Consider the following 26846-nt stretch of genomic DNA (forward strand, 5'->3'; position numbering starts at 1 on the left):
TACAACACACTAAACAGCTTTACCATGGTAACCAACTAAGCCTGCAAGTGTCTTTTTCCATTGAAAAATAATAATTAAAAAAGAAATCAATCCTTTATTTTCTTCTGGAACAAAACAATGTTATGTTAGATACAAACAACAGGAACAAACACCAGAAATGACACATATTAATGCCTTCATCACAAAGTAGTAGCATGGAGAAGATGTGTCTCAGCCTACATGGATTTAACTAATGATTGTGGGGTTCTCAAATGCAAAAGAAAAATGATTCATTTCTTAATATACAAAGATAGGAGGAATACAGGGCACACTTAAAGACTGAACTTCAATGCTTCTGTGTTACTAGCTGATTAAAGAAAAGGAGTTCTTGAAAGGAAACAGTAAGAAGCAAATAAAGAGGCATTGTCACTTGACAGGTTACTTACATGCACAGAGGCCATTGGGAGTAAGACAGCATGAAAAATGTACAGGGGTCATTGAGATATGGCTTGTAATATATTAGTAAAATAAAAAGTATATGCACAAAATAAACTTTACCATGCAATTGTCTAAACACAAGGCAAATAAATCACATTAAGAAATGATAAACATATTTTATAAAAGCTTGGCAATTTTCTACATTATGCATAATATGGAGCATAGTTCTGGTATGTTCTGCTCTTTTCTGAAGCCCTGCAATAACTTTTCAGTAAAATAAATGAAAAATGTATCTGGATATCACTGCAGCATATCTCGAGAGCATTTATAAAAATGTCAGTGAATCTAATAATGGAAGAAATATTTCATTTTTTCTGTGGGCTTTGGTTTAAAACTGACTTTATACTGATAAAACATGATCATGAAATTGTCTAATACTCTAATATGAAGCATGGAGGAAAGAACAACAGGATTACATTTTTCTTGCAAAGGAGAATGTATTTGCTTCTAATTCTAAAAAGTAACTGAAATAATCTCCTGTTTACTTCATAAACTACGTCTGATTTGTAGAATAATCTCATTTCTACTTCCAGTAATATCCCAATATGCCACACCAGCTCTCAAATCATCAGCTGGCCCCACAAATCTGAGCTGACTATGAATTATTTTACTGGGTCATTTCTCAGCACCCCAGACCAGTCTCACCCCTAAGAGAAAAATAACACACAAATCCAAATAGATTACACACTGCTGATCGATTTATTTAATTTTATACTCAGATAAAAGAGAAATAAATTCTACTTTCCTGTAAGAGCAACATTTTGGCAATGATTGCCCTTGTTTTGGATCCAGCAGAAGAAAAGATCTGGTTTTTATCCTGAAACAGAAGCACTGAAAGGTTGTAAGGGCCAGTGCTGCCACATTTCTGACCAACAATCCTGGGAGTGACAGAGCACTTCAGAGAATTCAGTGCCACCTCAGTTAAACCTGAACTCACATGAGCACCAAAGCAATCCATAATGTTCATATATTGAATATCCTATACTTGGTGTCATTCCCTGGAATATTAATGGCGTTACCTTCAGTACCTCAGGGACACTAAGATCAATAACACTTCTACAAGAAATCTTGATTTCAATCTGTGCTTACATTAACTTTTTGACTTAGGGGAAAGGGGAAGCTGTATTCTAAAGGGAAGAGTTTCTTTTATGGTCATTATCATAATTTTTAATGTTGGTATTTCTAATTCTTGGCACACACCTGCTCTGATATAAAGCAAATAAAGATCTAGCACTGCTGGTGAAGGCAGGTGAACTGTGTGAATCAAAGTGCCATCAACCTGCTCCAAAATGTCCCCCTAAGACAAGACAGCAAAGTCCACATTCCTTTCAGGAATTTTACTGATAGAGAATCTCTGAGCTAGGTCTGCTCCTACAGTGCTGCCTGCTCCTCCTCCTTCCCCAGCTGTCCTTCCTTTAGCTCTCTTCCTTGTAGCAGGTCCTGCTTACTCACAAGACATTTTTACTTCTGTATTTGCACTGAGAGATGCATTTATCTGCCCTAAAGAAAAAAAAAAAAAAAATCCATGTTTTTTTGGGTTGTTCCTGATCCAGTTCACAGCATGGCCACAAGTGAAGGGAGGAGCAAGGCTGTGAGAATGTGTGCTGGGAGCAGATGATACCAGTATTGTGAAAGGCTCTGGCTCATAAAATCCAGTTTACTCTCAACAGCTTTTGTTGTAATTATTAAAATGTGGTTGAGTGCTACTGCAATGAGGGGGAAACATTAGAACAAGCAGGGTGTTACAGCAGCAAAAGGAAGGAACCTGCTTAAAGCTTTCTATCTCTGCTTAGGAGAGCTTTCAGGGTAACAAATAGTTCTATATTCACCTGTGAACATCTTAAATGCAACAGTGAATTTAAACAGTATAAACAACAATTACTGTCTAAGAATTTAGGCTTTCTTAGAATTTACTGCCAAATTACTTTTAAGGAAACACATATTCTGTAATAGTGACACATCATGAGCTCTGACACTGCACACATTGTGCATGTAAAGAGAAATACCTGAAAATATGGATTTATATAGTTTACACAGTGTGCTTGAGAATGCAACTGAAAAAAAACCCCCAGAAATTATTGTAATATAGAATACTTTCATTACACTGCTTGGACAGGAATCTGTTCTGATTCTAATCTCTAAAAGCCTCTCAGGAGACCACTACAACAAAAGCATCACAGAATGTGCCACCAAAGCAGGAGCAACAGAAAAGAGTTGAAAAGCAGTTTCAGCACATTAAGTATTTTATATTAAAAGAAGAAAAGAAGCAAATTCAGCTCATAAATGACAGGGTCTGTCTACTTTACCACTAAAACTAATGAATTTTGCTTGACAAGGATCCCTTACTCTACACTTCTAAAATTTTCTAAAACATTTCATTTTTTTCAGCACTCTAAGCAGAAGCCCCAAACTCAGGATCCAGGCAGAAATCACTGCAAGGAGGATAAACCTCCACAGCTGCTTCTATTTGCTAACTGTAAATAACACACTGACTGTGCAATGGCTCTTATTCCACTTCCAGCTGTGCCACTTCAACAAAAATGCTCTTTCATGTTGTTTTCACATATGTAATCTGTAACTATAAATACATATTAACAAGGATGCCACAGAACAGTCTGTTCTAGAGCACAGTACAGTTATATAGGTTGCAAAAATCATATCCTGTTTGTTTCTAATGCTGCTTTACACATAAACCCCCAAACAATCTAAGCCTCTGATGCTCTGCTTCTGTGGCAGCTTGCCCTCTCCACTGACTAAGCTCCATGCTTAAATAGCAAAGAACAAGCAGAGTAATGTTGGCATAATTTGAATTTTACTTATATTTTCCTAAGTAACTCATTAGGTTTACACAACACTGCCAGCTGAACAATTAATGGCAAAATGTAACCTGTTACAGATACCTGCATTCTCTGTTCATACCTGCATTGTGCTTTGCCAAATATTTGTCTTTGTACTGCTTTTTTTTCTTCCCAAACCAAGTACAGCTGGCCTGTTGCTCCTGTTTGGTCTTCTCCATGGCAATACAAGCAACTCGCCTGACATAAGGAGGAGAAAAAACATTTTCTGTTGTAATCAAGGATCTTTAAAAAGCTGCACAGAATGAATTAGAAAAGCAAGACTTTTTTATAGAACATGAGTCAATAAAACTTTTAAAAACTTTTTTAAAATTACTTTAAAGAACATATATGCAGGGGTATTATGATGCAAGAATATTTTCTTAGAGGTAGATGATGGAAGCTCACAGATGAAGTGAGCATGGGAGGAAGGGCAGCTCCTGGAATGAATCCAGACCACTCTGCAGCAGATCAGAATGGAAGAGCACAAGGTCTGGAACAACCACCATGGTCTAAATTCCTGCAGAGCAAGTGGGGCTGTGCCTCCCTTACATCAGGGCTGGCACAGAACTCAGGAGATGGACCCAAAGGTCTTGTCTGCCTCTGTCTCCTGACAAAACCTCCTTTATCCAGCACAGGAGCAGTGCACAACTCCAGCTCTTTGACACAGCAAATCCTGTATGAAGCATTTTGTGCTAAATTATCACAACTTGACTGAGTTATGGCCACACCTCCAAGGCCCAGGACTCCCTTCCCAGAATTTGTGCTGAAACATTTAAAATTTTTTCTAAGCAGCTCCTGCAAGAGGTGGTTTAAAGGCTCTGCATTGTTCAGTGCCACTGCTGTTCATTGAACCTGCCACTGGCACTGTGACTTGGTTCTGCTTTTTGACATTAATATGAAAAATGAAAAGGAAAGAAAACCCTAAAACTCCCCCAATGACCTTTTTGTTTGTCAACTTGCTAAAACCCCATTCCTGCAGCACTTGCATGTAAACAGTTCTAAAGAAACCCCTGATTAGAAGCTGAAAGAGAAATGAATTAGACCCTCTTATATAACCAATTTGCATGTAGCCATCTTCAATCCTAGTTTCCTACAGTATACTAGAAAGCACAATGTTTATTAACATAGGAATTAATTTCTTAATGTAATCACACATAGGAAATTGCAGTTAACCCTAACTGCTGTGCATCCATGAGAAAAAAATACCACACAAATTGAGTCAACATATAGACTTAGAGGAAAAAAAAAAGGAAGAAAAAGAAAAAAAATTCAAAGGCTAGCTCTACAACAATGAAAAGTATGAAAGACAAATAAAATCAAAACTACATTCATTTTATAGAAAACTTAAGTCATACCATTCCTGAAGTTCAGGAGAAGGAATAAGACCTGCAGTACCATTTTTGGAGTTCTCAAGTTTACCCTGCCACCAGTTATGATCGTCTTTGCTAATGATTTGGATAATATCACCAACTCGGAATCTGATGCCAGCTTCTTTGCAAGGAATGAGGTCATCCTTTGCTGGATCATATTCAAATTGTGCTCTTACATAGATCTAGAAAAAAAAGAGTTTTTAAGAGACACTGCAGTATCATCACTGCTATTCAGAGTAACAGGTGAAAATCTGATCTGTGAATGCAGCTACACATACTGGTTGCAACAAGCAAAGAAAGAAATAAAAAAGGAAGGTGCCAAAGCATAAGTGATAGTTGAAAATGAAAATGAAAACGCCCCCTCCAGCAAATGATGAAGACATATGATGCTGTTTCAAAAGCTCATGTTTTCTACATTCTGTAGAACCTGAACAGCAAAAATGTAATAAACTCATGGAGTCCCTCAGTTATTAACTATCACAAATCATTCCAGAACACAAGCCAGCACCTGACAACTCAATCTGTAATGTATTTTCCAACTGAAGTCCCATGGTATGTTTTAAAAATTTCTGTGACAGGAAATTTTACTGGACACTATAATGGACTTCGGCTTTATTAGTTAACTTTTGGATGAGAAGTTTTAAGATTTAGGCCATTAAAAAAATCCTTTTTAGGAAGTCCTGTATTGCTCCTATCACAGTTACCCAGGAGGAATGTGGGAATTCTCTGTATGGGTTTTGCAGTAAAAGTCTGCTCCTGTGTAAATAAAACTCATGATTTGAGCAAGTTATTCTTGAGAGACCGTGAAGAGAAAGAGTCCAGACTCTGACTTCACAATTTAAAAGATTATACCAATCCTTTCCTTGTGTGTTATGGAGGTCTCAACCCTAGAAAAATCAACATAAAAGTGATACCCAGTTTTGGTTGCTAATTGGAGCCCTGATGCACCCAAGGATCTCAAAATCCAAATTAAGTGTCATGCCCTAGATGGGTAATTTCTACAGTCCATGAACTTCCAACATCACCCTGCAGCATCTCAGCCAGCCTTGTCTACACATACTGCTGATTCTCTTACTAAAAATGGACTAGATTTAAAAATCCCCAACAATTTCATTGCAAAGTAATATCCTTAGAAACTGTAACAATCACTTTTCAACTCTGCTCAAATTCTGCTCCAGTAATAGCTATAACTGTGCAGTGTTAGCACCATTCATGGCACTTAAAAAAGTAATCCAATCTGCACCTCAACACATGAATAAATTAACTTAAAATGGCTAATCACTTTTCTCTTGTATCTGATGTATTTTTATTGGTTTGCAGTGAGAGCATCAGATCACAAGACCAATATAGAACTCAACTTTTAATACATTAAATCTGACCCTTGCTTTGCTGTGCATTGAGTTTAAAAAAGCAACTCAACTTCTTTTAATTACTTGAGAAATAGGATATTTTGGAACCAATTAAGTTTACTTAGTAATTTGTTTTTCATGAAGCAATCAATATTGAGACATTCCCTTATTTTGCCTGAAGCTTATTCATACAGGTCTAAAAACATCAGCAGTATTTTTACCATCTAGAAACTTCCCTGCTTTTCAAGTCCCTGCTCCAGTTTGAGCCATTATCTACCATGTACTGGCAGCTCATGGAACATTACAGATTTCCTGACACATAAAAATATATCCATTGGCCAAGCCCTCACTGGTTTCAAGGATGACAAGAAAAATATGCTGGTTCAATGGGAAAAACCAGGTAAAAATTGAAAAAATAATGTAATTATAAATGGTGTGAGAAGAGAAACACCATTATTTTGATATTGTCTTAAAAAAAGTTTCTTCTTCTGGGGAAAAAAAAAAACATTTGCTCCTCATAGGAGTAAATGAAAACCTAACATAAATGTCTGGAAGGTGTTTCATGGAGCCTCTCCAGGTTTACATTCAGGCAGCTTCAGAAGAAAATGGAAAGTTGAAAGAACCATAGAGAGCTTTAAAAATGGGAAGTGAAGTAAGAGCAAACCATTCTTGTAATAGAAGTTCCAGCCAACTCAACCAGACAGCAGTATAAAGATTCTCAGAGACAAGAGTTAATGTAGCTGATTGACTTCTTGAATGGAATTGCAAGAGCTATTATAAAAAGTCCTGGTAGAGAAGGAGGCTGAGTACACAGTTAAAAATTCAAAGGTAGATTCTGGAAAGGCTAGAAATAACTGGAGCAGTTACTGGAGATGAATCTCAAATCACTTGATGGTATGTGCTCCTTTGGAGGCTGCAGAAAAAGAACAAAAATTCTTAAAATTGCAAAAAGAAAAATAGGGAATCCTCTGAGGAGGCCCACATGCTTTCCTGGAATTTTTTGGAGAGGGAAGATCTTTCGTTGGTCTGTGCTGACTTGGACAACCACCAGGCCAAGGTAACAAAGGTAAGGGAGGTTATTGAAAATGGGACTAAGGACTGAAATTTTAAGAGACCATATTCAGATTTATCAAGCATTAACAGAAACTATCCTTAATGTTTTTCTTTGAAAAACTTTGTTAATGTTAATAATTAGTTTCAGATAAACTCAAGCTTTACAACCTTTGTCAGCACAATATTTTAGAGTTTGACACCTGCTCTACTTGTCTCCATTCCAGCTAAAACAGAAATTTCATCTTTCCTCTAAGATTAAAACCTGAACAGGTCACTGCACAACAGGAAGTCTATTAATGAATTCTGAACTAAATCAACATCTCCAGTTAAATTCTCAGTGAATTTGTAACTCTCAGACATTGGACACATGAAAAAAAAAAAGGTATTTTGAATTAGCTACAAACAAATGAGTTAAAAGAAAAATGGAAAAAATGGAACAAATTTTTCAAGCTTAAATGTTTTAGTCCAGCACATACAGAATATGAGTGGGGAAAAGGTGAGCAGGGATGTTTGCTAGCAGCTAAGTTTACAAAAATTCCCATGGAGGATATCTATTCACCTGTCGTCCTTTTGGTTGTGTTGTCGATGGCAAGTCCTGCAGAATAAAGTCAACCCAGGAGAAGAAATTTTCATTTTACTTTTTAAGGGTACACAACACTGTTTGTTAGTGATTCATACTACATTACAGTAAAATGGTAAGTTAGACAAAAGTATAAAGCATTGACTCATATTTAGAAATAACTTTTTTCTTAAAGAAAAATCAAACCCAGGCTGTTTAGCAGCAAGCTGAAGAAAGCAGGTAAAAAGTTTAAGCAGATAGAGAATGTGCTTTTTAATAAATAATTCAGCATCTTCAACACAAAAGCACCACCAAGTGAAAGAGGCTCTTTATGTGAATGCCTTTTCCATTTGAGTATCAAGTTTTGCTTTTAAAGGATAGAGGCTATTATAAATGTTAAAAAACCTATGATTAAAAATGTATAATGTGATCAGTTGTGCTGAGAATTAAGATTATAACTACTTTCATGTTATAAATTTAATTTAATTCACAAAAATGTCCTAAATTTTTCATTCACGCAATTACTTTTTACTCTACTAATTAATAAACACTTTACCTTGTGGCAAATAAAGTCTAAGTTGCAATTTTTGTCAATAGTTAAAGAAATAGTTACTCAGTTTTGGGGTTTTTTTGGTTTGTTTTTAGCTGGTCCCATGAACTCATGATATTGACAGCACTCACTGAAGAAACTTGTGTGTAGTAACTACATTGGTCCAAACAACAACAAATGAGAAACACCACGAATTTTAACATCAATGCACTTTAGGAAGAACAGGAGATCGACAGCACCTTTCTACCTGAATACACACAAAACAGAAGTACTTTGTGTTAAAGATGTGATGGTAATAGCTTGGTTTGTAGTGCAGTTTAAAGCCACTTCCTTTTGCTTTCCATATCCAGGCAAGGCTCATGTTTCACACAGTATGTGCACGTACCATGACAGCAGAGAGCACACCAATTCCTTAACTCAGATAGCGGAAACCAGTACACGTTCCAGAGGGCTCTCAAACACAAAACTTCAAAAAAAAAAAAGGATCTAAAATGTCTTGGGATACCAACTGCACAGTTACTCTCTTCCTTCAAACTCTGTTTCCAAAGTTCAGGATGGAAATAAAAGCTTCCACTTTAAACCTCTGCTCAGTTTTGAGGAAAGTGCTGACAATGATTTAAGGATGACTGAAGTGTCACAGTACAGTTATTAACATTTAATTCACTGTATGGCTTTTAATGAGAAGAACATGTTGGAAAAAGCCCTTTAAGAAAAAAAAAACAAAAAAAAAAAAAAAAAAAAAAAAGAAAATGGGGAGTTACATATGCAATAACCTGGGTTCTCTCAGCAGGACAAAATTTTCCACTGACCACACGATAAGTATAACAGTAATGGCAGATGAGCACCAACAAAACTTTCACACTTTCTCTGTGTGGAACTGGAAATCTTACCGAAACAGAATTGTTAGTGCTGCTATGACCATTAGCAGGGGACTGTCTGGATGTAGAGGGGGAATCTCTCTGAAATAAGACACAAGGTTCATTAACAACACAACACTATCACAGGAACACAGAAATATTTCAAAGAACAGTTACATCCACAGCCTCATAACCATTTGCTTAGCTGCTTCATTTGTGAAACCTTCCACACTACAAACTCTGCAAAGCTGAAAAGCTTTTCCACAGCTTGGGATTCAGGTCTGACATTTTGATTTATCTGAGTTACTAACTATTTCTATGTTGCCTTCAGCTTTTTAATAAATAACTGGGACTTCAGAGATCTCACATGGCTGACAATGCTACCAGCCCTCAGCCACACACCACTCTTGGTTAAAGTACCTGGAATTATACCCTGAACAGTAATTGGAATAGAATGAGGCCCATATCCTGTTTTAAAGATGTTTCTGAATATTTTTTCAGCTTTGTGGTGGTTATCAGTCTCTACTCAGCAAGATGCATCTCCTTGCAGTGCCTCACAGACACTGAGGCTGGGACTTAAGGAGAAAGCTGGATTCTCTCTCCTCCCTTCTCATCCATTTTACAGCACAGTGAGGGTTTTCCTCCAACATTCTTATGGGCTTGGAAGTATCAAACCTTGCCAAAAACCAGCACTTTAAAAAAAGCCAATTCCCCTGACCCAGACTACCAGTGTGGCCCTACAGCTCAGTGCACAGACAGCAGACACAGGGAGCACACTGGGAAATTCTACAAGAAGGATAACAGGAATGTCTGCTGGGTTTTTCAGAGTCATCTTTTTCACATGCCATTTTGACTGCATACTGCTTAAATTCCATGAGGTCAGATAATTGAGCCATCTCTTCTGAAAATAAAATAATCCACTCATATACTGTTATAAAAAAATTCCCCTTTACCCTCACAGGAATTCTGGAATATAATATCCCATGTCAAAGTCAGCTTAGGAATGTCTGGTCATTTTGTGTAACATAAGGACAGCAGAGAAAAAGGGCTAAAACAGTTTTCTAAGCAAAGTTAACCCTGCATATTTTATGAATACAATTATTTTGTGAATAATTAAAAAGCTGGAGCTAAACTGCTCATGCAACACTAATCAGGGGTTAATGCCCCATACATAAGAACAAAACTTGCCTCCCACAAGTATTTGCAGTGTGTAATGGACGGGGAAAATCAGCTCTAATTCTAATTACAAAATCACTTCAGCACAAGTTTAAAACATTCAAATGAGAGTAAATAAACTATTAATTAGTGAAAAAATATTTAAAAATTTAAAAAATACAAAAAAAATTGAAAAGCCTAAAGGAATCAGTATTCCTTTGTTCTTTTGTATATGGATTATCAGCATCACCTTTATCAAACTGTAACCATAAGAACTTTTTTCAAAAAGGCAGCAACTTCCTTGCTTTATAAAGAGATTATATGCTGTTTGTATATGCTCACTTTCAAGAGGTGAAAAATAAATTATAACTTATTTTTAATATGGTTTGTTATGATCTGCTGTCAGTGATGGTTTAGCAAGGGAAAGCTTTGGAAACTGATGCAAGCACCCAAATCATGTGGAGAAAAACAAGTTTAGAGAATGCCACTATTTCTGGACTGTCTTGAAGGATTCTGCCTTTGAAGGAAATTTTCTTGGTTTGAGAATGTTTTGATTTGTATTCCTCCAACAAATCCCAACACAAGACAGCATATTATTCAAAGCAAATGTTCATCATAACATACTGAGGAAAATATACATTTTCAGTGCTACTGGTGATTTCAGTACTGTCAGAAATAATCTAACAAGTTAGTCAAGAGACTTTTTTCTATGTATGACTTTTACATAATTAGGCTGTTCTGTCAGAATTTCAAAGACATTTAGATTCTTAATTTTCTAGGGACAGGTCTTTCTTTCAAAAAATATCAGACTCTAAAGTTAGGAGAAAAACTGTATTATGGACAATCTAATGAGACAAATCAATAAGCACAGAGATCCTTGTAGAATAACAAGACTGCTGAGGACTGGCCTGGAAAAATTCAGTTTGGGTTGTGAGTTTGTTTCTCCAGTAAATCAGCAGAAGCCCTACTTTTCCTGGGAACAGGGGCAGAAAAACACTTGGAGGATCCAATGATTCTGAGAAATGTAGAAAGATTATTATAATTATATTTTAATAAACTCAACTGTCTGGACTTCCCAGCCTTCTCCAGCCCCAAGACAAAAAACACAGAAACCTTTGGGGTCATCACTTTTCAGCTGAAGAGCCACAGAGCCAGAGCCTTAGAGGAAACAACCACACTTGTTTCCAAATGATGGCAAACCCAGCTTCCTGTTGATTCCCCATTTTTAGGTGTGGTTTTTGAATGATAAACTGATGTATTTGAGATGCAAACTATACAGAAGAACTAAATGATGTCTAATAAATATGACCTGATCAAAGTAGATTCTGACAAAAACAGATGGATCAATGACATTGTTGTCAGATGCAAAAAAAGAAACTCAAACAAGAAAACCAAAACCTCCAATAAAAACAGACAGAATTTCCAAAATTCTGGAAATACTTTTACATTTCTGTCTTGCTCAAAGAACACATCTGTCAGTATCTTTAATACAAATTCAAAAAAGGTTTAAGACAATAAAAACTCCTGATGTTTGAGCACTAATGGAAACCATGGAAGATAAAGGAAAAAATCCCTGGTGATTACCACCAGGCTTTTAAAAACTCCCATGTATTAAGGCTTTTCTTCTTAATGAAACAACTTAAGAGTTTCACAAAGGCAATCTGAAACATAAAGAATGTTTGTAAGTATTTTTTTTGGTTAAAAAAAAAAGAGAAAGAAAAAGTACTTCTCTTACCACTCTCACATATCTGATACTATAAAAAGTCACTCTGGGTGTTGTGTCAGTACAAAGTAAAAATGCAAATGTAGCCAGAACAAAATGCTTAATCACTGGGATAAAACTGAAACACACAGATAGTGTACATGGCCACCAGCCATAAGAAGGATGTGTTGCAATAGTTACTTAAGTTCATGTTTATGTAAATCTGCAATTTTCCTGGTATCTGATGAAGAAAACAACACCCTGGCTCCTTGTTATCTAAGTATGTGTGTTAACTCAGGTCATTTGCCATGCCAGTGACTAAACAGGCCACCTCACACCACATCAGCTGATCCAATTTTTACACAAGGGAATTCAAAAGAATTATGTCTTCAAGCAAGGTCTGCTCCATGAAATAGAAGGTCTGGTAACTGAATGGAAGGCATGGGTACAGGAAAAGCCACAAATGCCTAAAACACCTGAAATAATTCAGCTGAGATTTTGCAAGCTGCCTAGTGACCCCAAATTACACAGTGTAGGAAAAAAGACTTCCCTATACATATATATATATATATATATATATATATATATATATATATATATATATGCAGAAATGGCTCAATATTTAGAAAATAACACTTATTTTAAATGACTACAAAAGAAGGCAAATATGGCAAGTGAAATTCAAATCCCAGTTATTAAAAAAGAAACATTCAATGCCCCCATACCTTTGTGAAGGCCTAAGATGGTAAATAAAAGGTACATAATCTCTGATTCTACTAATATGTAGTGTTTTCTTATTCAAGATGAACAAGATGTTTTGCAATCCAATGATGTGATCCTGCTAGGAGCCTCAAAGTCCTCCAGTCCTAAATTCTGTTTTATATTCCTCTTCTCATAAAACTATACTACATGAGCACCAGTTCATGACTAAAGGAGGGGGGAAACCAAACATAGACTGAAATGTCACCATAAATACCTTAACTAGGAAGACTACACTAGTGAAGACCCAATATGTCTCTATTTTTCCTGCTGGAGGGCATGAGAAGCAAGATTTCTGTGTTAGTAATGTCTGTGAACATTGATTTTTAACCTTTATTAATGGTAAGAATTTAATTCATCATCTGAATCACCTTCCTGAAAAATTCTGTGAAAAAAATTCTCTGAGTACCAAAGGACTAGTGATGCTTTAACAGGATGATTTAAGAACACTGGGGTTTTTGTTTACACCTTGAACTGATGAAAATCAAGCCAATGCCTTAGTGTGGCTGAGCAGGTGGAAAAGACTCTCAGACTTTATGAATGCTAAATGTATAAAGTGGGATAATTTCTTTTTCTCTTTGATCACACATTTCTAGTTTAGCCATTTCTTTCCAAAGGAAGGTAAGAGCCTATTTTTCATTCTTCTGTGAAATAAATAGTCATGAAAAGCCTAAGGACACAAAGATAAAGAAAAGAGATTATCTGCTATTACTAATATGACAAATAACAGTATTCATTTAAAGCTGTATGCTGAGTCTTTGCAAATAATCATCTTCTCAGCAAGTCTGCAGTTTCACCAGTTTCTGTACTTCAATATGGGAAGTGAGGTATCTTTTAGTATTACTCCTCTTTGCAGCACAGAAGTCAATACATGACTTTGTCAGCACGCTGCAATTTTTTAAAAAGCCTTTGCATTTCATGAAAAACTTTTGGTTTCATATTTATTTTAAGAAAATTGGCCTCAGAGGTGAAAATCTGTCAAACCTTCTACCACTAACCTCTTTTAGTTTTTGTTGAATTCTACTAGAAGAACCGAAGGCAACTAAAAAGCAGTAATTTCTTTCCTTGCAAAACAGATTGTTCTGACAACCACAATAGCAGTTTCTGTGTATTCTAGCATCTGCTGAGCCATAAGAACAATTAGGGTGAAATCACAGCTCTAATTAAGATAAGGTGCTTGACTTCAGCAGGGGTTGTGATTTCACTTGGGGAGTTCTAATTCGGGAGCTGTTTGCGCAGTAAAGCGCGTGGCTCCGAGACTGGCACCATCCTCATGCTGCAGATGCCATCTGTGTGCTCACACTGAACAGGGGCTCTCAAGTAGCCATTTTATACAATTTAATCCCCTTCAGTTGCAATCTGGAATCTAACTTTGTGAGCAGAAGGGAATTAAACGTTGCTGTGCAAAAGCTGTAATACCAAGTTTCTAGTTCAGCAACAACAACTCAGAATCTGTTTTTCTTCTGTAGTGATGAAGACCATTTCTTCATGGAAACATAATATTAAGCCACATGTAACTGTTACACACAACCACCACAAATTTACCTCAACGGGATTATACAGAAACAGGTTTTTCAATTAACCCTTAACAGCCCAAAGCAGCAATATAATGTTTAAAGCCTAAAAAAGAGGAGGATCGTTCCTCAGCTTAGGAACTTCATAATAGAATTACTGAAGTATGAGTTTAAATGGTCATATTTTAAAGGGGCTTCCTAAATGCATAACTTGAGGATCCCCTTTCCTATTTTTTTTTCTTTAATAGGCTGTAAAGAGTTAGTTAAGGTGCTGATGAGATGAATATGAAGGCAGGGCTGAGTAGGTAGGTAGACCTACTCGTGTTCCGTTATCTTTGTTGTAAAATTGGTGTGCGATCTAACAGGACAGGCAGAAACAATTTCCCAGAAAGCAGGAACATTCAGCCATCAGCAGGCAGTTAGTTACAGGACTGAGGAAGAAAGGGATGGCTCATTAAATTCATTACCTCACAGGATGAAGATTGCGTGCGATAACTTGGCACAATCTTGAAGGTAATACTTCCACGCATTTCCCTCTGTGAAAAAAGAGGCATTTTGAGACTAACACTGAAGAGAAAATCTCCAAATTGTTAATGCTAGAAGGGAAAACATCATAGTCCAAGTATGAAAAGCTAAAATGGTACAGATGAGTTCTCATGTCACCTATAAACAAACATTCATATTGTCCTCCTTAATCTAAAGGATGACCATGCATCACCAGTTTGTTCACCTGGCCAGGCAAATGCCTAGCATCCAGAATTGTATTTTTATGTGAGAGATTCAGAGATGTGTAGGCTTCTTCCATGTTAACCTTTTCTTTGTAGCTATATTCTTGTCATCTACAGTCTTTTCTACCAAGGTGGCATTTTCTTTCCTTTCATAATACATGTTAAATAGCAGAACTGCAGTCAGTTTCTGGAAAGCTGCATTTTCCTGAAGGTAGGAATTTCAAAAACAGACTTTCATCAAAACAGAACACGGGGTCTGCCACTTTGCATTTACTATTGTATAAGAATATTTATAACAAGTAGTAACTCCAGAATAGCAGCAGATTGTGACAACATATTTTCTTAAATGGCAATCTGAATACTCGTGAATACCACGTGGCTGACAACTGCAGGACTTGATCTGGACAGAAATGTGAGCAGATCACTTCAAGAGATCTCAGAGTTTCTCCCCTTTCTCTCTTTGGCTGGTTTACTATGACCTCAAAAAAATCCTGTTTCCCTTGAAGCTTGTCTAGGGATAGCTTCATTAGATTAGTGATACCATCCAAGATGTCAAGGTTAGTGTTGCATGCAGAAAAATTAACAAGTGTTATGGAAATATCAAACAGACTCCACTAGCAAGGTCAAAGGTGGAGTTTTCCTGGAAAAAGACAGACTGTCTGAAATCAAAGTAATGTTTTTTAAATTTGTAACTTCAGTAACTGTGAGCCCAACTGTTATAAACGGAAAGAACTTTTTGTTGCATGGACATGTAGTCTATCTAGAACACAAGAAAAAGGGGAAGTTAGAACACAATTAAACAAAAGTTTTGACTAAATAAGACAGGTGCTTTTATAGAGGATATGAAGAAGACTTCAGGCACTTACAAGCATTTTTTGTAGTTGTTCTACAGTCTGATTTGCCACACTGATTCCATTTATTTCTCTGATTTCATCTCCTACATGTAGCGTACCTGCAGAGTTATCAAAAACACAATCACCTCAGTTTCTACAAACTGAAATAATTATAAGACAGCACTATAATTCATACAAAGGCATAAAAAGAAAAAGAAAACAACATTAAAATAATTTGTTTGCTAGATTCAGAAAAGGACTTTGTATTAGCTACAAATCTGTCTTTCAGAGTGCAGTGAATACACAGCAAGAGATGCCCAGGCATTTCTCAGTAAACAGGAAAAACATGTTTTTGTTATTAAACAATAATATTGAATCAAAACCACCATATGGAATAGTATAAAGATTCTCTGATACTATTCAAAACATAAAACGGATGGTATTACATATTAGACTGAGAATCAGATTCAGTAACATCCCTGTATCAAATAAAATCCCCTTTTCTGCATCATTTCCCATTTCTGTCACTCTGACAGAAGTGAACATTGTTATGTTCATGACTGTAAGGAGAAGTATACATAAAAACTGGGAATAAAGAATGGACATTTTCAGACACGTCAACAAGAATTTTTAATGACTGACACTGGTGTTTCATTTCTACTGAATTCTCTGGAAGGTGTGAGTAGATGGAATCTTTAAAAGCCTTTCTTCCCATTTCAACTCTGCTACCTTTGGAATAAGAACAATTTCAATCACCAGGACCAGGCAGAGCTGGCCTAGAGAAAGGAGGCAGCTACAATTTTGGGACTGGGAACTGCACAGTTTGTGCTTAATATTGCTGGACCTGAAATCATACAGTTCCTGTAACCCTCACAGAAGATTTATTATCCAGACACTGCTGATATTGCCTGGCAGTTTTCCATACAGGAAAAAGAGCAGAGGAAAATGGTCTAACACTCCCCAAAACCAATTCAAGGCACAGGCCCTACCAACAGGATTCAAAGATGGTGCTTGAGATCACTGTCAAATGACACTTGTGTTGTTCAATTCAGTAAAAATATTCTAAATACAGGTTATGCTGAATGCAGCAGTGAATCTAAGAGGCATCTAGAGCACTAACAGAATTAGAAGCATTAAAAAAGTAGATGACCATATGTCATGGTTTGAGAGGAAGTGAGCTTTTTGGGATGCTGTAGTCACACTAATAGGTGCTCAGATTTGAATATTGGCACCTGGTGTGGCCACTGAGGACATGGATATGTCTCTGAGAGCACAGGGGGTTAAAAGCTGAGAACTCCCAGGGAAAACTCTCTTGGTTCTGGTTGGTGAAAGAGAACAGAGCTCCGAGCTGGGCAGGGAGGGGAGGCCACGAGGCCTGAGTGAGGTAGGCTGGGCCTGGGACAGAGAAGGGAGGATGGAGGAACCCTGAGAGGCTTCAGGCAGCTTCCCTCGTGGGGAGAGAGAGAGAGAGCTGGTGCCTGTGCCTGTGCCACCTTGAAATTTGATAGCACAGCCAGCTGTGGGAGTTCTGGACAGGCAGAGCCTGAGACTTTTAACCCTTTTCTTGGATGACAGAAACCTTACAAATGCTGATTCCTCCTGGAGTTGATTGAGAAGAGAGACAGAGATGAGATAAGAGGAAATGGGCCACGAGAGAGGTTGAGAAGAATCTTAGGTGGGAGGAGGTGATGGAGTGGCCTTTGGCTGGACTTTTCTTGTATGGCCATGGACAGAACCATTTTTTTTTCCTGTGACACAGAGACTGCACTTAGGGGGAGGCCATGGCTTGGAGCCAAGAGAGTGCAGTGATGTGATGTGAAGGAGTGGCGTGAACAGACACAATGGGTGAGGAGGGTGGTGGTGGTGCCCTCTGTCTTCAGGGAAGAAGAAGAAGATGATCTCTGTTCTCAGACCCCTCGGCCCCAGGGGGTGAAATTTGGGGGGCACAGGTGTCCCAAAAGTGAGAGACTGCTCTTTTCAGAACTGAGCAAAGCACCCTTTAAAAAGGAAAACCCTAGAAGCAGCTCTGGTCCATGCACAGTGGTGAGAGCACTGGGCATGGAAGGAAGATGTCACCATGGCAAAATGATCTCCGGGCGGTGCCACGTGTGACGTGGAAACACGAGAGGTTTGAACTGTGTTTCCAGGGGAAGCCTATGGTACAAGAGGGACTCCTCTCTCCTTGATGAACTGAGAATTGATTATCTGAAGAGTAGTGACAGACTGCGAGTTGATAATCTGAGGAGCAGATGTATTAGAAATTTACTGGGGGGGGAAGAAAAATGTTTTTAGAAGGTTTTCATTCTGAGTTCTGTGTGTTTCTCTTTATATATAGTTGTAAGTTAATAAAGTTTTTCCCCTTTTATTCCTAAGCTGGAGCCTGCTTTGTTCCATTTCTGATCACATCTCACAGCAGACACCAGAGAGAAGGTATTTTCATGGAGGCACTGGCATTGTGCCAGAGTCAAACCATGACACCATACTAAAGAAACACTGAAGTAAAGCTCAATTTCAAGTGCAGAAGAACTACCTTGGCTAGATAAGCATATAGAGATTAAGTTAAATTTCCCAAAGTTTTAGAAAGAAAAGATACTGTATAATTAAAAAGAAGAGTTGTAATGGGCACAGTTGGATATTTTACCCAGTTTTAGCTGGTTTTAAAAGTTTGATTAGCCCCATTATGGAACACAGCCATGTGAAGCAACACTGTGCAGAGCATCACCACTACCTAAGCACAGTTGGAAGAAAACCTTGCTCCTGTGAATCTTAGAGCAATCTCCTTTAAGAACTCACTTTCAGAAGCCAAATAAATTTCAATTCAGAAGGTCCTCCAAAGACATAGAATTCTCTCTGAATTGCATCTTTGTATTAAAACTTTTGTCTTTCCTGCTTCCTGACAGATTTTACCATATCAGTGAGACAAAGTGAATATGTTTTGTCTTCCCAATCACCTGTTCCTAGCTCCCTTTGAAATAGAACAGTAGGCTGGAGAGAACTCTGGTCTGAAAAATTAAGAAAATTTTTTTTTCATCACAAGAAAAAGATGGCAGTCTGAAAAAACTGGAGTAACCCTTTCATGGCTGCAATCCAAACCTGCAGCCAACAACCTAGTAGGGAAGTTCATCTGTTTAAAGCAGGACAAAACCCAGTTACTTCTGGACATCTGATCTGAACACATAAAATGACAAAAAGGAGAAGACTGAGGATGAGAAAAAAAAGCATATTTGCAGGATTTGCTATGGTTGTGAAAACTGAAAATAAAGATTTTGAATCTAGGCACAAGTCATATTTTTATTTCAAACCCCATTTTTGTGATTCTCAACACCAAAAATATAAAGATCCTCAAGAACTGTGTGGACAAAGCTCTTTCATTTTAGCAAAGGGGAAGTGCTGCTACTTGTGTAAGGATTTTTTTTTTTTAACAGAGGATTAAATAAGTACAGCTCCAAAATTATTGGTGTTTCCATCTCTTGCTGAGCTATACTCACTGCTAGGACAGTAATTATCCTAATTAAGAGCTAAATGAAACACAGTGGGGCCCTCACCTCAAAACACTGGCAGACATCTGCAACTAGAAGGTAACTAAAGCAGTTAGCAGGAGTCCATGCAGGCACAGAGACACTGCTATGGAATAGCAGCAATCAAAATCAGGAGAATGTACACAGTTAGTACAACAGGATCTAAAATAACTGTGTTTGAAGACAAAAGTCTTCATGAGATGTGATTACCTTGCCGGTGAATCATTCCTCCATGCATAATTCTTGCCACAATGCAGTGGTTCAGCTCATTCATTTTTAAAGTGATTCCCTAGAAAAAAACAAATGTTTATACTTTTAAAATAAAATATTAAGCACTGTGATTCTTGAGTGGTTAAGAATAGTCAGGTTTCCTGAAAGCTTGAAGGCAAGGTATAAAATTTAAGATTAAAATAAAATCTTTGTCACTCACTTCAAGATGAGCAATAAGACCAGATACTATTTATAAGTGAGGATGCAATACTTCAACATATGAGCATATAAGGATCTGGTTTGTTAAAAATGTGATTTTATACTGAAGTGTAAAGGCTCCAGTTGGGTTTAAGGACTAATTTGCTGTAGCTTTTACACAAACCCAGCCCTAGTGGCCCAGCAGCAGTGTGAACGCACACAAAGCATTCCAAGGAGCATTACAGTGGCTGCTGAACAATTCCAGTTAATTGACAACCCCTCCTCAAAGTGAGGAAATGACACTAAAATCACCACACCACCAGTCTTTACCAGCACAGAGGGAAATAGTGAGCTTCCCCCATACCATGGGCTCATCTGTGTTCTTCTGGAACTGCACCAGCCGGACGCGCGTGACGTTCTCCATGTCCATGTCGCCGTTGGCGCTCTCCGGGGAGTCCCCGTTCAGGTAGGGAGAGGTGGGAGGAGGGGTGACCCTCAGCGCTTCGTCACTGTAAACTTCATGTGCCACTACATCATGAGTTTGAAGTAAGGCCTGCAGGACAGCACAGCAACAGAATGTCACATGTCCATCATCTCCCATGTGCCTTACTCCTTCCCTGTAAGGGTTTTTATGAAGCTTTTCAAGGAAATCCAAGATATTTGTGCCCCATTTTCTACTGAAGAACTTTTCCCTTAAAGGAGTCTAAGATAAACTTTCAGACTGCAAATGCCTACACACACAAAGAATCTAAAGTCTGCATGAGTTAATGTGATTTTTTGTTGCGGTGTAAAGCAATATCCTGTCCCAGTTCCTCTCAGGTGTGCCAACCTCTTCCTTCCCCTCCCCCTTGCCCCCTTTCTGAAGTGATGTCCTCAAGCTCCACATACCAGCAAGGGCGTCGTGTGATTGGCAGAAGTTCAAAAGATGCTTCTCAGACCTGGGGTCATTGGCTTGTCCAGGTGTCATTGTCCCTTGAGACCCTCCCTCTCCCACCTGGTTGGTGGCTCACCTACCCTTACCCTCCCCCTCCCTGTGAGCTTAAAAGTCACAGAGACCATGCGGTCAGGGTTCTGTTGGAGCTGTTACCAAGATTCAGAGCTCTGTCACCCTGGAATAAACTCTGGATTTAACCCTCCAGCGGAATCCACTCCCTTTCCTCTTCACTGTTGCCTGAACCCTTTCCACTAGAGGTAAACTGAGTTTCCACCATGCCTGGACTCATTCCGAGTGCCTGACTGCAACTTCCAGCCAGCCAAAGGTGTCTCTGAGGTGAAACACCACAGCTGCTGCCTTTGGTCCAGAGCAGGGCTGGACGAGCCCAGGCACGCTCCACCCGGCAATATTGGGATTTTATTCCAATCATTTTTACCATAGGGACTTCAATAAGAATGATGCTGCATCCCTTCCCCTCATCCTGTCGACACCTGCAGGGTGGGAGTGAATCCACCTTCATGTGTATAGATGGAGAATCAGGAATCTACCTTTCTGTGCAAACCATTCTATAATAATTACTTCAGTAAAATGGAAAGCTACTCAGATCCCATGGTATCTCACTCTAATAAAGGCAGACTGTAGATCAATACCGACTGAAAGAAGAAAATACTGTTTTTTGGTTGTTTACTATCATAATTGCTTCCATACTGTCCCATTCCCCTAGACGTTGGTCCCAGCACCACCACCCTGAGTTCAAAATGCTTAAAAAAAATTAAGAGTGCAAACCAGCAAACTGCTAAAATACTGCTTCATTAACTTTCATTAGCTACTTCAGTAGCACTTCCAAAGTGTACTGTGTTATAAAAGGTAATTTCTTAAACACTTATGTTCTCATTTCTCTAACTGATTTGAAACTATAGTTGGGAAGTCAGCACTATGACAATGGAACAAAATTCCCTAAACTAACAATGCTTTGCCCATATTCCCTCCCATTTTCCCAGTGTTTCAAGCCCACTGACATACATACTATCTTTAGTTAAATATTAACCTATATCTGCATTTCCTATTTCTCATCTTATTTTGTCAACCACTAAGCTCAAACTCCCGACAATTCCTCTGCATTAGTCTGCTCTGCTGAAGCAACATTTTATATTGGAGATCTGGACCATATAAGTAAGTCAAGCCACTTACACAATATTTAAAATTTGATTTATTTCTGTGTCCATTTATGTGTGGGTACTCCAATGTAGGTTAATGGCTGGACACAATGACCTTGGAGGTGCTTCTGTGCCCCTGCCTGTGTCTGTTACACTCTCCACACTTTATTATTACATTTCTGATGTAATCCAGGTGCTTACATTTTTATCACATAAAATATTTGCCCTGCTTTGTATTATTTTTAGCAATAATATTCACCTTGTAGGAGGTTAATATATGGCACTTCCAGCATTTTTAAATGTTTGTAATTATACTAAATGACTTCTGAATATGTTCACAAAAATGAACACTATTTCAGAAATACATTAAGGTACACCAACCTCAATTTAATATTTAAAATATTTAATAAAATGATTCCTATTGGACCTTACTTAAAGATGCCTGTTTTCAGGCATTTCTGCTAATTTTGATAATGTGTTTTTTTCCTGTCTGTTTTTCCTTTGCAGAACATGATAATCCTGCTAAAAATTAGTTTAATTAGAAGAACTGCCTTCTGCTGTACTGCAGGATCACTGCAGAGAACAGGAAGGCATATGATGATGGATAAAACTTCAATATATCATTAAGCAAAAGTCTCCTAGCAAATATTTCAACTGTTGCAACATACTAAACTTAAATAATAGAATGTTTTACACATGAAACTGCCATATTTGAAAAACTACTGAAAGTCATGAAATGGAATAAATCTCTTTGAAATGTGTACATGCAATAACAAATGAGGTACTTGACAGTGTACATCTACATGCATAACAAATGAGGTACTTGACAATGCTTTTAGAATTTCTGAAATTAATTATCTACTGAAAGACCTTCATGCAAAATAGACATACATTTCTTTGAATTAAAATGTAAATATGCACAGAATAAATTGATAATTTGTTTCTGCAGCCATAAGGCACATGAGGGCAAAAGAAAATTAGAACAGAACACCTTAAAGATCCTTTACAAACAGATTGTCTTTGGTTCTGTGAAGGCCTGCACCCAGTTTAACCCACTAACACTGTGGTTAAGTAAACAAGACAGGTTATACTCTTTTTTCTTCTGATTAGGGATGCACATTACATTAAAAAAAATTACTAAAATGGTCCATTATCATATAGGTGTTAATGCACACTCCTACTTAGTACACCTAATTGATTGCTGAATTAATGTGCATTAATAACCAGAATATTGCTCTGTACAACACCTGACAAACACATGGAGTGTGGGTTAACAGTATTGGTTTATACAATTACTCCTTTTCCTAACAGTTTCCTTTAAAATATAAAGGCTTTTGCTCTGAAGGGAAGTATAGCAACATGCAACAAATGTAAGAATAATTTTGCAAGTCTGCAACCCATAAAGGTGCATCTGGGAGCAGGAGTGGGAATGATGGAGAGGACGGAGCTGTCCCTTTGGCATCTGGAGACTGTGGTGTCTGCAGGTGTGGATCCACACCAACTTCTGCTGGTTTAATTGCTGCTTTACATTCCTCCCCAACACAAACTGTTTCTGTTCTCCTGCTCATTCTAGCTCTGGCAGCATCCCTGTTATCTTAAATTCTTTTGGCTAAATGGTTAGTTGGGGATTTTTTTTTTTTTCCTTTCGAGCAATTTTCTACTAGTTCAGCTGAGGTCAACATTAAAGTGCAGTTCTAGATGAATGCCAGAACTACAAGTGAGAGGATGAAAGATAGGGAAAAGGGATAATGGGACTTCAGCAACTGGCAATTGCCTGGGATATCACAGATTCACTTGCTGAAATTACTCCTCATCAAAAGTACTTGTTATGGAATTGCAGCTTATTCCTTATGAAAAAATACTTTTCATAGATTTGCAGCAAAAGAATTCTGACAAATGCTTTTAGATTTATGAGCATATCAGGGAGCAGAGATACCTAAAAAAGAGGATTTTCAACTCAATTTTCCTGTCACTTGATACAATATATATGGAATTTCTATATACCACAATCATTTTGTTGATGTCTACTCTGAAGTACTTAAAAAATGCTCATTCTCAACAGTACTTCATATTTTAGCAATACTGTGGGCTAATTACACAAACAAAAAAGTAAATAAAATGAACCTGTCAGGTTCCAAATGAAGCTGAGAGGAGAAAATCAAATTCTTGATTTTAAGCTGACAATAGTGTATAGCAGATTTAAGCAAACATGTTTATTTCTCAATTTATGAACTTCATCTACAGCATAAACAAAAGAAATCCTTTAAATTAGTAGAATTCAGCAACTTGAACCAAGTTACAAAGCAGTAGCATCCCTGAATTTAGGACAATTATTGCCCTCAAATCAGATTTGGCAAACAGACACAGTAAGTGTTGATATGTAACACAAACTCAACAGACTGTACAAACCACTGATTTGTTGTAAAATAATATTAAATAAACACTTATTTTGCAATGAATTCACATCTTTATCCTAAGAAGACCTTTGGAAAAAGAAAAAGGAAGATCCCAGCTCTATCTATGGACATCCAAGAGGATTGATTCTTCTTTCCATGTGCAACATAGACCTCCAAAAACACAGTGAAACTGCTCCATAATTACACTACTCCAAACTGCTGACAGCTTTCAGCACAGTAACGAGGACCAATACTAATTCTTTTGCCAGAGCAGCAGGTTAGAAATACTTATTAATAGGTGTAACGTATGCAGTTCCATCCTCTGCAGATTTTAAGAATTTACTGAAGTTTTCTAACATAAAGAATATAAAAGAAAAAAAAAGAAAGAAAAAAGAAAGGAAAAAACCAAACAAGAGTAGGATCTGCTTACCATGAAATGAGGTTGTGTTAAAATACGCTTTAGCTCCTTTGCATCATTGTTCTCTGGGTAACATGAAATTTCTTCCAATACCTGCAAAATAAGCAGGAGAAATGTCCCATAGTAACTTTTCTTTAAAGCTATTGAAGAAATTAAACCCCTCACTGCTCAGTCAGAATATCCCCAAATGATTATATACACCAACATTTCAGACCCAGGGAAGGGTTTAAGAGAATGTGCCCCTACCCAGCTGCCCCAAGAGAATAAAATACCTTGTTCCAATGTTCTCTCTGAAACATTAAAGCAGAAATTTGAAGGATTTTTGTTTTTTCAACTGACAGCATTCCTCCAACAGCTAAATACATGGGGAGGGGAATGGAGCTGTGTGAATGCTAACAGGTGACATGCAAGGCCTCCATCAGTTGCTGCTTTCATACATGGTCTCAATTTATTAAAACAAACGATTTAAAAGCAGAATTAAACACACTCACAAAATCAATTGTTAAAGACACCAAGTCTAAGTGGGCCATCTGCTACCCCACCTCCAAGCTCCAGATTTTATAAAATCTGAGCCACTTTACCACTGGGGAAGAAGGAGTAAAGAAGCTTTAACTCCTTTGCCTGCAACCTGCTTATTACACCTTAATTTTCAGATGCAGCTAGTTGGACAATGAAAGCAGAGTATTTTGTTTCTGGAAGCAGCCCCCAGGATTAAGTGACAAAAATTTTGCAGAACAGGACTTGAGGGCATCCATCAGTGTGACTTTAGTTGTTACACAGAGTTTTAAAGTCTTCCTCCTTTAATAGCACAATAAAGAGTTTTCCTATGACATAGCCCCTAACAACTGCATGAATTTTTACTGATAATACATAATAAAATACGGGTTTGGGTTTTTACTACTTGCCATAAATAAGCAAATAACACAGTATTTGCAAGGTATAAGAATTAAGAACATCTGTGTCTATCTTTGGTCTTAGAGGGCCACCTTCACTGCATTTCCAAGTCTGCTCTTCTTAGATCTATCTATGATAAACTTGGGTTTTTTTCAATTTAAAAAGCTGACACTTCAAAATATTTTTTTTTGTGACAAAATTTTATAAACATCAGATTTCTGGTGCAGATAAATAACCTGAAAAGGAAAGATACTGCAATTACCCAGCAGGAATGTTCCTTTTAACACCACCACTGTTGAAGAAAAGGTTAAATGATTAAACTGAGTAATATTCATAATCCTTACACAGATAATGGAATTCTGCAAGTTTATGCAACTCGTTACATAACTTGGGTAAGCAATGGTAATAGTCCAGAAATAATTCAGATAATGAGCCAGAATACACATCTTAATGAAGAAAAGTAAATTGCAGTTTAAATACAATCAACCTTTCAAAGTAAAAAAACTTTGAAGCCATTACCTCTTTGGCTCTCTGTACAGCATCACTTGGAGGATTCCTGATTTGTGGTGAAGATTTTGTGTTTATTTTGTCATAAAGCTGAAATAACAAGAAAACAAACTATTAAAATCATATGCCACTTTATATAATTTCATGAGTGTTTACAATAGCCTGCTTATGTTACCAGGATTAGGATGATTGTTAAACTGCAAAACCCCCAGATGTTCTGTATACAAAATCTAGCAGCCTAGGGTTTTGGCTTTTCATTTTTAAACATTTCCTGATTTGAGCAGTGCCATAGATTCAGAGTTCATAGGATGACATGGGAAAGTTCAAGAGGTTAAGGGCTTCTGCAAACCTCTCAAGCTTTTGCCACAGATTTACAGAAACTATATTCTACTAGAAGTGACCCTCTGAATCTTGAATAAATGCTATAAACCAAACATTCCGCTATAAAATCAAGTTAATCTGCATATCTCACTTTTCTCAATAAATCAAACATTCTGCATAGTAATTTAAATAAACCTTGGAATATGGGAAAATGCTCTTGAAGACAGAATGTTATAAAAGCCAAATACTCTGAGAACAGAAAAACAAACTTTCCAAGAATGAGTACTCATAAAAAAGGGTAACCTTATTTTACTAGGATTTTCTGTTAGACAGAAGAATGTCATTGCATTTAAACAGGCTACTGCAAACCTTCCACATTAATTTTTTTTTAAAAAACCCTTTTAAGAACCATTTAACTATGCAAAGCATAACAGAAGAAAGATCTTTCTTCAAGTTTCAAATTAGAGATAAGACATTACAGGCTCTTCCTCATACAAACCTAACACACTGTGCATGTTTTAAAAGAAAAAACATATACTTAAGAATAAAC

General features: G+C 37.3%; 1 protein-coding gene across 5 annotated transcripts in view; it reads right to left on the bottom strand.

Moving 5' to 3' along the window:
- Window positions 1-26846, bottom strand: part of CASK (calcium/calmodulin dependent serine protein kinase) — a 189507-nt gene that overhangs the window by 14457 nt on the left and 148204 nt on the right. For 2 of the 5 annotated variants that reach the window (XM_059839997.1, XM_059840001.1), the window contains 10 exons: window positions 25988-26065; window positions 24587-24667; window positions 20034-20222; window positions 19472-19550; window positions 15777-15862; window positions 14650-14718; window positions 9086-9154; window positions 7646-7681; window positions 4670-4866; window positions 3397-3512 (listed from right to left, as the gene is read on the bottom strand). In XM_059839997.1, the coding sequence (XP_059695980.1) occupies window positions 3397-3512; window positions 4670-4866; window positions 7646-7681; window positions 9086-9154; window positions 14650-14718; window positions 15777-15862; window positions 19472-19550; window positions 20034-20222; window positions 24587-24667; window positions 25988-26065 (1000 nt within the window). The remainder of the gene's footprint in view (window positions 1-3396; window positions 3513-4669; window positions 4867-7645; window positions 7682-9085; window positions 9155-14649; window positions 14719-15776; window positions 15863-19471; window positions 19551-20033; window positions 20223-24586; window positions 24668-25987; window positions 26066-26846) is intronic. The other 3 variants (XM_059839998.1, XM_059839999.1, XM_059840000.1) reach the window with 3 other exon arrangements.

Source organism: Haemorhous mexicanus, chromosome 2 (assembly GCF_027477595.1).
Source record: "Haemorhous mexicanus isolate bHaeMex1 chromosome 2, bHaeMex1.pri, whole genome shotgun sequence".
Classification (NCBI taxonomy): Eukaryota; Metazoa; Chordata; class Aves; order Passeriformes; family Fringillidae; genus Haemorhous; species Haemorhous mexicanus.